We start from the raw sequence: 16490 nt of genomic DNA, 5'->3' as shown, positions 1-16490 counted from the left end.
CAAGTAGGGTGAGGTACAGGTGCAATGAAAAACTTGCTTCCAGCTGCACTGCAGACACGTGTGTACAGATACCACAGAATATACATTGCATCTAATAAATTATACCTGGATGGAGGATACATAATGTAGTGAGGCAAACATTAGTGGCCTCCATTTGAGCTGTTCACCAGAAATGCAAAACAATTGCAACGTCAGAAGCTAGAGTGTTTATAATGGAGAAGAAGAAATGCCCAGCAATTAAACAAATGCTTTGGTTCTCCCTTCATTGAAGAGAAGGAACTTCCTAAAAATGCCAGGGAACCAAGAGTCATATTATTGTCACGTACTGAGGTACAGTGAAAAACTTGTCTTGCATACCGTTCATACAGATCAATTCATTACAACAGTGCATTGAGGTACTATAAGGTAAAACAATAACAGAATGCAGAATAAACTGTTACAGTTACAGAGAAAGTGCAGGCAGACAATAAGGTGCAAGGCCATAACGAGGTAGATTGTGAGGTCAAGAGTCCATTTTATTGTACCAGGGAACTGTTCAATAATAACAGTGGGATAGGAGCTGTTCTTGAGCCTGGTGGTACGTGCTTTCAGGCTTTTGATTCATCTCTGGTCAGACCACACATGGAGTATTGTGTTCACTTCTGGTCGCATCATCATAGGAAGGATGTGGAAGCTTTGGAGAGGGTGCAGAGGAGATTTACCAGGATGCTGTCTGGATTAGAGAACATGTATTATGAGGATAGGTTGAGTGAGCGAGGGTTTTTCTCTTTGGAGAGAAGGAGGGTGAGAGGTGACCTGATAGAGGTGTACAAGATGATAAAAGGCGTAGATTGAGTGGACAGTCAGAGACTTTTTCCCAGGGCGAAAATGGTTAACACAAGGCATAATTTTAAAGTGATTGGAGGAAGCTATAAGGGGATGTCAGGGGTATGTTTTTTTACACAGAGAGTGGTGGGTGCATGGAACACACTGCCGGCAGAGGTTGTGGGGGCAGATACACTAGGGACATTTAAGAGGTTCTTAGATAGACACATGAATGATTGAGAAATGGAGGGCTATGTGGGAGGGAAGGGTTATATAGATCTTAGAGCAGGATAAAATGTCAGCACAACATTGTGGGCCAAAGGGCCTGTACTGTGCTGTAGTGTTCTATGTTCTATCTGCCCAATGGGAGGGGGGAGAAGAGAGAATGTCCAGGGTGGGTGGGATCTTCGATTATGTTGGCTGCTTTACCAAGGAAGCAAGAACTATAGACAGAGTCCACGGAGGGGAAGCTGGTTTCCATGATGAGCTGAGCTGTGTCCACAGCTCTCTGCAGTTTCTTGCGGTCCTGGGCAGAGCAGTTGCCGTACCAAGCCGTGATACATCCAGATAGGATGCTTTCTATGGTGCATCGATAAGGAGTAAGTACAGGAAATTAGCACAAGGGGAAAAGTGCTGGAGAAACTAATGGCTCTGAAAGGCCATAAATTCCCAGGGACTCATAACAGAGACACCCGCAGAATGCGTTGTCATCTTCCAAAGTTCCACGGATCATGAAACAGTTCCTACAGATCAGAAGATGGCAAATGTGAACCCGCTATTTAAAAGAGAACTACAATCCAATTAGCCTCCTGTCAGTAGAATGAGATGATTTCAGTTATAAAAAATGAGTCACTGTGAGACACATAGTAAATATCAACAGAACTAGATTTTGAGTAGAGCAGATACAGGAGACTCGGTGGATTTTCAGAAGGTTTTTGACAAAGTACCACATAGGAAGCTAATGTGCTAAATTAAAGACCATGGGATTGGGGCTAACAATCGGCAGGGACTGGGAACTGGTTAACAGACAGGAGAAAGAGAGTAAGAATAAATGAGTTTTTCTCAGGGTGGCCAGTGGTGATCAGTGGGACACCCAGAGGGATCAGTGCTTGGGCCCCCATTCTCCACAACGATCGGCAGCGATCGGACATTTTCAACGTTTGCCAACAACACAAAACCGGGTGGGATTGAGAGTCGTGAAGAGGAGGCAAAGAGTTGACTTAGACCAGGTGAGTGTGTGGGCAAGAACAGGGCAGTTGCATCCAACGTGGATAAATGTGAAGTTACCACTTTGGTTGGAAAAGCAGGTAGGAAGAAGATTATTTCAGTGGGGATAGATTGGGAAATGTTGATGTACAAAGGGACCTGGGTGTCCTTGTACACCAACCACTGAGAGCAAATATACAGGTGCAAGAAGCGGTTCAAAAGGCAGAGGGTATGTTGGGTTTCACTGCAAGAGGATTTGAGTTCAGGAGCAAGGATGACTTGCTACAATTACAAAGGTCTTGGTGACATCACACCTGGTGTACCGTGAGCAGTTCTGATGTACTTGCCTCAGAGGGAGTGCAGCAAGGGTTCATCAGACTGACTCCAGGTGAACCTGCTGCACAAGGAGAAATTGGGTTAACGATACTAGAGTTTAGAAGAACGTGAGGAAACCTCATTTGAAACGTACAAAATTCTGACAGGGTTCAACAGGATGGAGAATGTTTCCTCTGGCTGAGGAGTCGAGGACCAGTGGTCACAGTCTGAGGGATAGGACTGAGGTACAGAGAAATATCTTCACTCAGAGACTGGTGCGTCAGTGGCTTCCCCACAACAGCAGACTGTGGAGGCCAGGTCACCGAACATAGCTGGGATGGAGATAGATTTCTAACAAAAAAAGATATCAAAATTTACAGGGAGATGGCAGGATGTGATATTGAGACAGAGGGTCAGCCATGGTCGTATTGAATGGTGGAACAGGCTAGATGGGCAGAATGGTCTACACCTCCACCTATTTCCTTTGTTTCTGTGATGCCGCCCAACACTACTGAAGCGCACTCAGACACCACTCACATTGACACAATAACACTGTCCACACTCATGGGCACTGCACACTAACCAAGAGCACAAGGTACTCAGTATTCTGTTATAAACTGATCAATGTGCACTGATGGGGTTCAAAGAAACAAAGATTGATGCAGCAACTGCCCTTCACCCTTGTGCGGCTCCACCTGCTTTTGGATGGAAGCCCCATTTTCTCTTCTTCACGCACAGTCTTGTCATCCTCTGTGGTCGGGGCCTTTCCCCATGTAACAGCCATCTTGCAGCATAACAGCCCTGAACTGGAGAAACTCAGTTCATATCAGAGAGAGCGAAGAGTTGTCTGAGCTTGATTCATGGTACGGCACAGTTACCTGTGCTGCAGGTACATACCCAAGGGAGGTAGAAGGTTAAAGAGTCAGACCCATCTCTCTCCTCATTGTGCTGTGATTTTCTCCCAGTGAAGTTCCCTTCAGCCGATGAGGCAAAGCCTTCCCTCTTTTGGCCTCCAAACCCTGTGATGTCACAGTGACCAGCATGTCAGTTTGACCTCCTGCACCACAACCAAACTCAAAGGTCACCTGATGTCATCCACTGAAGAGTTGGGAGTTGGTAATCAGGTATCACTGCCACTCAGAACAAAGCCAACTAACCTGTAACACATGCGACGCAGATAACAAAAAGGAAACAATTAAGGAAATAAGCTCTAATTTGTAATATGGTGCTTTCTCCAGAATCCAGATACACATCTAAATTGGAGGGATTTACTGGGTCTGAGGTTGCCACGGCTGCAAGATAATGCAAAGCTTCTTAAGACATTGCTCCTTTATCATTCAGTTCTTCCATCCCAGCTCCCCATCAAACCCCACAATCCTGCAGAGATTCTCAGAATTCAAAAGGCACAACTTTTCTCAAGATTTCAAAACATATTTTCCAAGCCCACGTCTATAAATGGCCACAAGGTTCATGACGCCTGCAGAAACTTCACAATTGCAAATTATTACAGCACTTGTCTGAACTGGTTCACACATAAGGCCAATACCTCAAAAAATTGGAAAAAACATGGCTATGCACCATGTCCGGAGACACGTTTCTGGCAGAGTTAGGATATAAACTAGGAAAAACCATTGGTGAGGGCAGTTACTCCAAAGTTAAAGTAGGCAGTTCCAAGAAGTACAGGGAGAATGTTGCTATAAAAGTAGTAGACAGGAAGAAGGCTCCCCCAGACTTTGTTAATAAATTCCTGCCAAGGGAGTTGGCTATCCTGAGAGGGATCAAACATCCTCACATTGTTCAGGTCTATGAATTCATTGAGGTTTGCAATGGGAAGCTCTACATTGTCATGGAGCAGGCTGCGACAGATCTTCTCCAGCTGATTCAACACAGGGGCCATATCCCATGTAATGAAGCTCGCCACTTGTTCTCCCAGATCGCCTGTGCTGTCAAATACCTTCATGAGCATGACATTGTCCATCGTGACCTCAAGTGTGAGAACATCTTGTTGACTGAAGAAATGCAGGTAAAAATCACCGATTTTGGATTTGGAAAGAAAATTCATGGATACCCTGATCTCAGCAGCACCTACTGTGGCTCTGCAGCCTACGCCCCCCCAGAAGTCCTCATGGGAGTGCCCTATGACCCCAAAAAGTATGACATTTGGAGCCTGGGGATCATCCTCTACGTGATCGTGACAGGTTGCATGCCATTTGATGATTCGAATATCGGCAAGTTACCCAAGAGCCAACAGAAAGGAGTGGTTTACCCAGAGACCATCCAGCTGGAGGAGAAGTGTAAGTGCCTGGTCAGAGAGCTGCTGCAGTTTTGCCCATCAGGACGGCCTGCCGCCAACCAAATAGTCAAACACGCATGGATTAGGGACAAGTAGAAGACCACAACCCCAGGGGCATCACCATTAGTTTCCTCGTAGTGTTACCGTAACGAGTGTAACAACCTATCTAAAACCATTCTCAATTAAACCTTTGAAAGTCAACAAGCTTTTAAGTTATTATTAAACTGTAATCTGGAGCGTGCTCACCACTTCAGGAGCAGACATGTTGCCTTCTTCATTGGTGACTTTGACAACTCGGTCGAAATGGAGTTGAAAAATCTAAACCAGACTGTGAAGGCGTTCGATAGAGCAGCAGTAGAGAAAGTGTGTGGATCACTCTGCCCACTTGTTGAAGTGCCCGTGATCCTTCCTGGGGATGGATGTCTGAATCCCTCCAATAAGATTTCCCCCTCCTTCTGTATAGATACAACTCTCCCAAACCTCCCAAATAGCCTCCTGTGACCTTGACCCATGGTCTCTCCCCTGTCCACCCCCAACCTATTGCCAGCCTTTGTCATGTTTGGCCAAACCGTTCTCCTCCAACATCTCCCAAGTTGCTCAGTCCGGGAGACCTGAACCCACCTGGCCCATCGGTGGCCACTCTCCAGCACAGGCCCTACTGCCCATCCACTGCACCCTGGGAGGACCTGTCCTGGGATACTCTTATTCCTCGTCCACATCTGCCCAACTGAAAATACAGCATCTGGTCCCAACAGCACACTGACCACCCCACACGCCCTCCCCTGCTCACTGGGAAAGTAGTTTCTCCTCAATTCCCAACTGAAGTTGTTGGTCACCATCTTATGGTGACAGCTCCTAGTGGAAACATGTCTATTCCCATCAACCACCTCCATCAGCTTGTCAGCCTTCCCTTTCCCAGATAGAGGAGGGTTGTAGGACTGACTCTTGAGAAGCTGGTGGAGGCAGAAACCCTCTCCATATTCAGACAGTAACTGGAGGGGCACAGAGCAGCCTGAAAATGCAGGGCTACTGACTGAGAGCTGGGGAGTGGCACTCGTCCAAGTAGCTCAATGTTTGGCCAACATGGACACAACTTCTCTGAGGAACTCCAGCCAGTCAGTCCCAGAGACAGTGAAGAAAACCCCATACCCAAGGGTATCCACACAGGCAATAGAGATAGAGATGGTTTTTCCTTGTGTGGTAACAACTGGTCCCTTTGTGGTAAATATTCACCACCAAAGTGTTGTTCAATGTTCCTTTAGGCAGTGATGGAGATACAGGCACCACACAGCAGCAGACTGGGAGATCAAGGAAGACAACAAGCTGTGTTCTTATAGCACCTTTCACAAGCTCAGGTGCTCCACTGCCAGAGAAGCAGTGTGGGAGTGTTGTCTTTGTTATGACAGCAATTTGTGCACAGCAAGCTCCTAGAGACAGCAGGGGTTTTGGGGCAGATTATCTGTTTCACTAACATTAGTTGAAGGATCGATGTTGGTCCAGAACTCCCACCAGTATCTCCAGTTCCCTTGAGGTGTGGGCAGGGCTTCTCTTTAAGGTGGAATTGCCTGATGGGATTCAGAGGGCTGTCACTGCAGCCCAGCCAGAGACCTCGCCCCACCCTGGTCACCCCAGACTGCTGCCCACTGTGGCCCCCCCCCCCCGGTACACCATGGAACCCACCCCCCCAACCTCTGTCTCCACTGCAAGCAGCGGATTGACAGCCCCCCGGCTGAAGCAGCCCGAGCTGGTTGTGGGCAGTCAATCCCAGACAGGTGGGAATCCAGCAATGCCAACATTCCAGGATTGTCCAGGAGCCTCCTGGGACCACAAATCATCCCAACAAAGGGAGACGTCACTGGGGGAGTGTGGAGGACAATGTTCTCCTCTTCTCTCAGTACCTTTGTTGAAAGTCCCTTGGGTTGGAGGAGAGACAAAGGCCGTTTGATCGTCCAGTTGGGGTGGTGAATCCGATCGCCCAACACAAGCAAGGAGCAAACCTACTCCCACAGGAAGCAACTGGGCACAACACATCTCACAGGAGGATATCCCCCCACCCAGACTCAACATGAGAAAATGGCCCTCAAACCTGCCCCACACCTCACTCCTCAATTCCCCAACCTTTCCCCTTTAGTGACTTCACCTCCACAACCCTCTGGGGTTGAGAATTCCAGAGATTCACCGCCCTCTGCAAGAAGTTTTAAATGACTTCCCTTTGAGAATCTCCCACTAGTGCAAACATTTTGACATCTACCCTCTTGTACCCCCTTAGGATCTGAAATATTACAATAAGATGACCCCTCATTCTTCTGAACTCTAAGAATGTGGATCTGTTTGTGATAGAACAACTCTCTCATCCCAGCAAGTAACTGAATGAAACTCTGCTCCACCGTCTGGGGACACGAGTGAGGTCCGACATAGTATTCACCAGGGAGAAGGATGTAGAGGCTGGAGAGTTAAAGGAGGGTCCACTGATATTCTGGCTCACGTCTATATTAGGACGGAGGAAGTGTTCTAAATATTGGAGCAGGTTAGGGTGAGCACATCTCCAGGGCTTGATCTATCCCAGGATGCGAAGGGAGGAGATTGCGGGGGCTCTGATGGAGATTTTTGTATCTTCGTTCGCCATGGGTGAGGTCCCTGAAGACTGGAGGGGAGCTGATGTTGTCTTATTCAAAAGGGGAAGGAAGGATAAGCCTGGTGGAGATAAGCAGGTGAGCCTTACCTCCTTGGTAGGGAAGTTATTCTGAGGGAGATTCTGAGGGACATGATTTACGTTCACTTGAAAGGCAGGGACCGATTAGGAGGAGTCATCATGGTTTTGTACAGATCACGTCTCACAAGTCTGATTGAGATTTTTGAAGAGGTAGCTCAGAAGACTGATGAAGGCAGAGCAGTAAATGTGGCTTACACAGACTTCAGGAAGGCTTTTGACAAGGTCCCACAGGGTCGGCTGGTCCAGAAGATTAAGGCACAAGGGATCAGAGGCGTGGCAGCAAACTGGACCCAAAACTGGCTGGGTGATGGGAAGCAGAGGGTGGTGGTCAAGGGATGTTTGTCTGACTGGAACTCGGTGACCCGTGGTGTACTGCTGGGATCGGTGCTGGGACCTTCGATGTTTGCAATATACTGTATATAAACAGCTTGGATGAGAATGTAGGAGGACTGGTCAGTAAGTTTGCCGATGAGACAAAAATTGGTGGAGTTGTAGACAGTGAAGAAGGTTGTGAATGGATACAGAGGGACATGCATCAGCTGGAAAGTTGGGCAGAGTGGCGGCAGATACAGACAAGTGTGAGGTGATGCATTTTGGGACATGAAATACTGACAGGACATTGTCAGGACACACAGTAAATGGCAGGGACCTTGTATGTTGATGTACAGAGGGACCTTGGGTGCAAGTTCATGGCTCCCTGAAAATGGTGGCACAGGTGGATAGAGCAGTGAAGAAGGCTCTCAGCATGTTTGCCTTCACAGGCCGAGGCATTGAGTACAAGATGTCACATTGAAGCTGTACGAGACAGTGGTCAAGCTGCAGTTGGAGTATTGTGTAGTCTGGTCACCACGCTGCAGGACGGAGGTGGTGACAATGGAGAGAGTGCAGAAGAGGGATTCACCGGGGTGTTGCCTGGAATGGACGGCTGTGGGTACAAGGAGAGATGGGACAGGCTGGGTTATTCTCACCGGGACACAGGAGGCTGAGAAAGACCTTGTAGAGGTTTATATAATTACGAGGGGAATGGATAGGGTAGAAAGTCAGAGACTTTTCCCCAGGGCAGGGGAATCTAGAACTAGAGGCACAGGTTTAAGGTGAGGGGGAGAAATGTGAAGGAGATTGAGGGGCAAGTTCTTCACACAGAGGGTGGTGGGTGTGTGGAACGAACTGCCAGAGGCAGGAATATTAACAACATTTAAAAGACGTTTGGACAGGTACTTGGGCAGGAATGGAGCAGCAGGATACAGGACTAGTGTGGGCAAATGGGATTAGTGTAGATGCACATCACAGTCAGTGTGGGTGAGTCAATGGATCACATTAATGGCCAAGTGATCCATTTTGTTCAAATGGAAGGATCCAAGGCCTCCCATCACTTTTCAGTGGTTTTCTCAAACTATAGCTTGTTTAAACTTAGAAAAAATTAGGAGTTGTACTGTTGATCCTTCGCTTAAATTTGAGGAAGTTTGGAGCCCATTTATTCAATATTTCCATACAATATAAGCTGACCTTTTTTCAGATCCCTCTCAATAACCCTTGAATGCAGAGGAGCAGAGTTGACGACATAGTAATGTTTCTTTTTCTTTTTAATTGAAGAGATATCAGTCCAGTTTTCTTTTCTGAAGTTCTTGGGTTTTTTTTGGTTTATCATCAATATTTTGTTTGATTTGGGGGTTCTTCTTTCATATAATTAAATTTCACTTCTTTTCAATCTTTCTTTTTGTATTTGTTCACTTAACAAGAGAACGGGAGGTCTAGATTACTGTGTGTTAACTGTTTTGACTGCTGTCCTGATCTCTCTGCACCAGATGTAGAATTACTAATGTTAGATATATTATTTTGTACCAATTTGAAAATTAATAAAAAGATTGAGAAAGGAAGAATACTTCCCTACTTTTAAACTTCACTCACTTTGCAATAAAGGCCAAGCTGCCTTTACCTTCCTGGCTCCTTGCTGCCAATTTTTGTAAAACTGGTGTCCCATTCGTCTGACTTCAAGATCTTCCCTTAACTGTCCCTGTGCAAAGCTGAACAATCTCAGCTTCTCCACACTTACAGTACGAGTGCCATACACAGTCACACACTGCCTCTGAGCTCTTTACATTTGGTTGTAATCGGTGAGTGAAGTGGTGGTAAAAAGGGGGGGGGGGGGTGATAAATCGCTGTCTTGTGTTCTGTTTAGTCTGAGAACTGACCCTGGCACCAAGCTGAGGTGTTTCACTACACTGCCGATTGGTCACACTGGTCCCAGCCTGGGGGCGTCCGTTGTCACCATGCCTCACTTCCCTGGTCGTTGGTTACGGCATATCCCTGCTCCTGTCCCCCACCATTACCCTCCTGTCCCACTCCAGCACAGCATCAGACCCGCTGCTTGGACGAGGTCACTCGTGTAGAAACCAAGACCCCAGCCAGTCCCTCCACCATCAACAAGCTGTTGTTAGATAGGCACCATTGGTAAGCTGGGGGGAGAGGAATGTGGTTACCTTCATTTGGCAGGTGAGGGTTTACTGCTGTAGTCCCCGCCCTTTGCCCTCACTGACCTGTGACCTTGCCCGCTGGCCCAAAGAACAACATAAGAACATAAGGTAAGGTCTGGTGGGTACTTTTTGTCTTGATTTGTTGTAACTAATCTGGGAGCAGGATATGGGGGAAACAGTTAGAGCAGTGATGTGCTCTGTATGCGGTATGTGGGAGGTCAGGGTCAGCACAGTTGTCCCTGATGACCACACCTGCAAAAGGTGCGTCCAGCTGCGGCTCCTAGCAGACCGAGTTAGGGAATTGGAGCAGCAGCTGGACGAACTACGGATCATTCGGGAGGCAGAGGTGGAGATAGATAAGAGTTATTGGGAGATAGACACACCGATAAGACAGGAGGAGAGTAACTGGGTAACTGTCAGGAGAGGGAAGGGGAGCAGGCAGAGAGAGCAGAGCACCCCTGTGGCTGTCCCCGTCAATAATAGGTATACCGCTCTGGATACTGTTGGTGGGGATGACCTACCAGGTACTAGTTGCGGAGGTCTGGTCTCTGGCACCGAGAGTGGACCCTCAACTCAGAAGGGGAAGAAGGAAGAGAGGAGAGCGGTAGTGATAGGGGATTCTATAGTCAGGGGGATAGATGGGATATTCTGTGGGGATGATCGGGAATTCCGGATGGTCTGTTGCCTCCCTGGTGCCAGGGTCCAGGATATCTCAGATCAGGTTCAGGTTATTCTCAGGAGGGAGGCCGTGAACCCAGATGTTGTGATCTATGTGGGGACTAACGACGTGGGCAGGAAAAGAGAGGAGGTCCTGCGTAAGGAGTTCAGGGAGTTAGGTGCTAAGTTGAGGGGCAGGACATCCAGGGTAACAATCTCAGGATTGCTGCCTGTGCCACATGCGAGTGAGGAGAGGAATAGGAAGATTAGGCAGATTAATACGTGGCTGAGGGGATGGTGCGAGAGGGAGGGCTTCAGGTTTATGGATAACTGGGATTTGTTCCAGGGAAGATGGGATCTGTTCCAATGGGACGGTTTACACCTGAACTGGAGGGGTACTGACATTCTTGCAGGAAGGTTTGCTAATGCTGCTCGGGGGGGGGTTAAACTAAATTTGCAGGGGGAGGGGATCCAGAATGAGAGAGAGGATAGCGAGATGGAGGGTAGAGGACAGATAGGAACTACACAATTTCGGAACATTAATATGATTGGAGAGAGGAGAAATGGGTTAAAAATCCTATATCTGAATGCACGGAGTGTCAGGAATAAGGTAGGTGAGCTTGAAGCTCAGATACGAATGGGTAAGTATGATGTTGTTGGGATAACGGAGACATGGCTGCAGGGAGATCAGACCTGGGAAATGAATTTTCAAGGGTATACATGCTATCGTAAGGACAGGAAGGTGGGCAGAGGGGGTGGGGTGGCCCTGTTGGTGAGGAATGAGATTCAGTCCCTTGCAAGGGGGGACATTGAATCAGGAGAAGTAGAGTCAGTGTGGATAGAACTGAGGAACTGTAAGGGCAAAAAGACCCTAATGGGTGTTATCTACAGGCCTCCGAACGGTGGCATGGATATTGGGTGCAAGCTGAACAGTGAGTTAATGTTGGCACGTGGCAAGGGTAATGTCACAGTAGTTATGGGGGATTTCAATATGCAAGTGGACTGGGAAAATCAGGCTGGTACTGGACCCCAGGAAAGGGAGTTTATAGGGTGCCTCCGGGATGCATTCTTGGAGCAGCTGGTACGAGAGCCGACCAGGGAGAGGGCTATTCTGGATTTAGTGCTGTGTAATGAGCAGGATTTGATAAGAGAACTCGAAGTAAAGGAGCCATTGGGAGGTAGTGACCATAACACGATAAGTTTTTATCTGCAATTGGAGAGGGAAAAGGGCAAATCAGAAGGGTCAATTTTGCAGTTGAACAAAGGAGACTATGGAGCCATGAGGGAGGAGCTGGCTAAAGTTGACTGGGCGGGCATCCTAGCAGAATTGTCAGTGGAACGGCAATGGCAGGTATTCTTGGGAATAATGCACAAGGTGCAGGATCAGTTTATTCCCCAGAGAAGGAAAGACTCAAAGAGGGGAAAGGGGCCACCGTGGCTGACAAAGGAAGTCAGAGACAACATTGTGTTAAAAAGGAAGAAGTATGGCAGAGCCAAGCTGAGTGGGAAGATAGAAGATTGGGACATTTTTAAGGTGCAGCAGAATTTAACTAAAAAGGTAATTTGGGAAGAAAAAATGAGGTACGAAGGCAAGCTAGCCAGGAATATTAAGGAGGATAGCAAAAGCTTTTTTAGGTATGTGAAGGGAAAGAAATTAGTTAGGAACAATGTTGGGCCCTTGAAGACCGAATCGGGTGAAATTATTACGGGAAACAGGGAGATGGCAGTCGAATTTAATAAGTACTTTGGATCTGTCTTCACGGGGGAAGACGTAAGAAATCTCCCAGAGGTAAGGATGGACAAAAGGCAGAGGGTGACAGAGGAACTGAAGTGGATTGACATTAGGAAAGAAATGGTGATGGGTAGACTAATGGGGCTGAAGACTGACAAATCCCCAGGTCCAGATGGTCTGCATCCCAGGGTACTAAAGGAGGTGGCTCTAGAAATTGTGGATGCATTGGTGATCATTTTCTGACGTTCCTTAGATTCGGGGTCAGTTCCTGAGGATTGGAGAATGGCTAATGTTATCCCACTTTTTAAGAAAGGAGGGAGGGAGAAAACGGGGAATTATCGTCCAGTTAGCCTAACATCTGTGGTGGGGAAGATGCTGGAGTCCATTATTAAGGATGAAATAGCGGCATATTTGGATAGCAATGATAGGATTGGGTCGAGTCAACATGGATTTACCAAGGGCAAATCATGCTTGACTAATCTACTGGAGTTTTTTGAGGATTTAACCAGGAAAATAGACGAGGGAGATTCAGTGGATGTTGTATACCTCGACTTTCAGAAGGCATTTGATAAAGTGCCGCACAGGAGATTGGTGGGTAAAATTAGGGCTCATGGAATTGGGGGGCGGGTATTAACATGGATAGAAAACTGGTTGGCGGATAGGAAACAAAGGGTAGGGGTGAATGGATGTTTCTCAGAATGGCAGGCCGTGACTAGTGGGGTGCCACAGGGCTCGGTGCTGGGACCGCAGCTGTTTACGATCTATGTTGATGATTTAGATGAAGGCATTGTGAATAACATTAACAAGTTTGCTGATGATACAAAGTTGGGTGGCAGTATGACGTGTAGAGGAAGTTAGGAGAATTCGAGGTGATTTGGATAGGTTGGGTAAGTGGGCAGATACTTGGCAGATGAAGTTTAATGTGGATAAGTGTGAGGTTATCCACTTTGGGAGCAGGAACAGTAAGGCGGATTATTATCTGAATGATGTGGAGTTAGGTAAGGGGGAAATACAAAGGGATCTAGGAGTCCTTGTTCGTCAGTCACTGGAAGTGAATGAGCAAGTGCAGCAGCCAGTGATGAAGGCTAATGGAATGTTGGCCTGTATTACAAGGGGAATTGAGTACAAAAGCAAAGAGATTCTTTTGCATTTGTACAGGGCCCTGGTGAGACCACTCCTGGATTATTGTGTACAGTTGTGGTCTCCAGGGTTAAGGAAGGATATCCTGGCTATAGAGCGCATGTAGTGTAGGTTTACGAGGTTAATTCCAGGGACGTCGGGACTGTCTTATGCTGAGAGGTTGGAGAGACTGGGATTGTACACGCTGGAATTGAGAAGATTGAGAGGGGATCTGATTAAAACATACAGGATTATTAAGGGATTGGACAAGATAGAGACAGGAAATATGTTCCAGATGTTGGGGAAGTCCAGGACCATGGGTCATGATTTAAGAATAAGGGCTAGGCCATTTAGGACAGAGGTGAGGAAAAACTTCTTCTCCCAGAGGGTTGTGAATTTGTGGAATGCACTGCCTCAGAGGGCAGTGGAGGCCAATTCTCTGGGCACTTTCAAGAAGGAGCTAGATAGGTTTCTTATAGATAGGGGAATCAGGGGACATGGGGACAAGGCAGGAACAGGATATTGATTGTTGAGGATCAGCCATGATCTCAAAATGGCGGTGCAGACTCGAAGGGCCGAATGGTCTACTTCTGCTCCTATTGTCTATTGTCTAAGAAGCAGGATCAGGAGTCGGCCATCTGGCCCATCGAGCCTGCTCCGCCATTCAATAAGATCATGGCTGATTTGGCCGTGGACTCAGCTCCACCGAGCTGCCTTTTCCCCAGAACCATAAATACAGCCGATGGCAGACTACGGTTATCCCAGTGGTCCCAATGTTTCCTTTCTGCATCTCCAACTCCTTGTCACATCCTTTCCACTCTCAAACCCCGAGAAGCTCTTTGAATATTCCTCACCCATCTTAACCCAGGACAAGAATGAAGGGTTAAAGGTAAAAAGGATAATCCTGGGAATTATAGACCAGTGAGTCTTATGTCAGTGGCAGGCAAACTATTGCAGAGGATTCTTAGGGACAGGATTTATGAGCTTTTTGAGAAGCAAAGTCTCATTAGGGATAGTCAGCATGGCTTTGTGAGGGGTAGGTGGAGCCTCACGAGGCTAATTGAGTTTTTCGAGGAGGTGACAAAACAAATAGATGAAGGTAGAGCGGTGGATGTGGTGTATATGGACTTTAGGAAGGCATTTGACAAGGTTCCCCATGGTAGGCTCATCCAGAAAGTCATGAGACATGGGATCCATGGAAACTTGGCTGCAAAGATTCGGAATTGGCTTGCCCACAGAAGGCAGAGTGTGGTAGTAGATGGAGAGTATTCTGCCTGGAGGTCAGTGACCAGTGGTGTTCCGCAGGGATCTGTTCTGGGACCCCTGCTCTTTGTGATTTTCATAAATGACTTGGATGAGGAAGTGGAGGGGTGGGTTAGTAAGTCTGCAGATGACAGAGTTTGGAGGGGTTGTGGATAGTGTAGAAGGTTGTTGTAGGTTACAACGGGATATAGACAGGATGCAGAGTTGGGCGGAGAAGTGGCAGATTGAGTTCAATCAGGAACAGTGTGAAGTGATACACTTTGGAAGATCAAACTTGAAGACAGAGCACAAGGTTAATGGCAGGATTCTTAGCAGTGTGGAGGAACAGAGGGATCTTGGGATCCAAGTCCAGCGATCCCTCAAAGTTGCTGCACAAGTTGATAGAGTGGTTAAGAAGGCGTATGGTGTGCTGGCCTTCATTAGTAGGGGGACTGAGTTCAAGAGCCATGAGGTGATGTTGCAGCTCTATAGAACTCTGGTCAGACCACACTTGGAGTAGTGTGTTCAGTTCTGGTCACCTCTTAGGATATGGAAACTTTAGAGGAGGTTTACCAGGATTCTGCCTGGATTAGAGAACCTGTCTTATGAGGAAAAGTTGAGCAAGCTAGGGCTTTTCCCTTTAGAGCGTCGGAGGATGACAGGTGACTTGATAGAGGTGTATAAGATTACGAGGGCCATAGATGGAGTGGACAGTCAGCACCTTTTCCCCAGGGCGGCAATGGCCAATACCAGAGGACATCCTTTTAAGGTGAGTGGAGGAACGTTTAGGGGAGATGTCAGAGGTATCAGAGATCTCAGAGATGTCACACACAGAGTGGTGGGTGCCTGGAACACACTGCTGGGGCTGGTGGTAGAGGCTGATACAATAGGGACATTTAAGAGACTCTTAGCTAGGCACATGGATGTAAGAAAAATGGAGGGTTATGAGCTGTGTAGGAGGGAAGGGTTAGATTGATCACTGAGTAGGTTTATATAGGTCGGCACAACATTGTGGGCAGAAGGGCCCGTACTCTGCTATCTATCAGGTGACCACTCTCTCACCTTTTCTCCTCAGTCCAGTTTGCTTTGTGTGTATCACGTTCAGTGCTCGTCTCACACTCACAGACTCTCCGATCCTCAAACACCCTCTGCCTATTTTGTCTTCCATCACAGAAACACCTCCTCTCCAACTTGTTTTCCAAACGGAGGTTCTCCTCCCCTCTCTGACCCCTTCCTCACAGGCTGGAGGGATGTCCATTGCCAAGCTTGCACTAATGTTGCTGGTTTCCTTGGACCATCGTCCTTGGACGATGAGGGCCGTGTGGGTCTGTTTCCGTGCTGTGCCTCTCTATGATTCTATGTGGTGACGTGAGGTGATTGCTCACGACGAGGGTACCTGTTTATTCCTGTCCCACGAGCAGAGCGACCATTAATAAGGAGCTAAAATGGACAAACTATAACAATGGCAACCCAGTAAAATAGGAGCACCCAACTGAAGTTTGTCTGAAGCACCTCAGAAGGTAAGGGAACCTCTCCTCTGGATCGTCCCATTTATAGGGTTTTCACGGTGAATATTCTTCACTTTAACAGTGACTCCCAAAGTTATAATTCCCTGTTTGAAATGAACATGGAATGGCAAAGGTCCCACCACGCAGGAACCTAAATGTGACTCAAATCAGATCAATCCCTTGCTCCTGAAGAACTTCTTCAAATAGGTTCTTCTGGTGAAATGATGGGGGTTCCCCTCCACATGATGGGCTTTCCTCCCTTTTGGATCATGACCAAGGGTGAGCTATTTGTCACGTCTTTCCAGAAAGTTTCAATCACAGAGCTGGCGAATGCTTCTGAGGAACACGTCCAGGTCATCCAGGAAATCAGGAGGAAGACAGCCAATGGTCCTGGGGATCGTCCGTTAGAAATCTGAAGGAATGAAGA

At 47.4% G+C, this 16490-nt stretch overlaps 1 protein-coding gene across 1 annotated transcript; it reads left to right on the top strand.

Moving 5' to 3' along the window:
• Positions 1 to 3904: 3904 nt before the first annotated feature.
• LOC127582748 (testis-specific serine/threonine-protein kinase 6-like) lies at positions 3905 to 4714 on the top strand. The gene has a single exon (XM_052038311.1). The coding sequence runs from the start codon at positions 3905 to 3907 to the stop codon at positions 4712 to 4714; it is 810 nt and encodes a 269-aa protein (XP_051894271.1).
• The last annotated feature ends 11776 nt before the right edge of the window (positions 4715 to 16490 follow it).

The sequence above is a fragment of the Pristis pectinata genome, chromosome 24 (assembly GCF_009764475.1).
Source record: "Pristis pectinata isolate sPriPec2 chromosome 24, sPriPec2.1.pri, whole genome shotgun sequence".
Taxonomy (NCBI): Eukaryota; Metazoa; Chordata; class Chondrichthyes; order Rhinopristiformes; family Pristidae; genus Pristis; species Pristis pectinata.
This window is presented reverse-complemented; position numbering and strand designations above follow the sequence as displayed.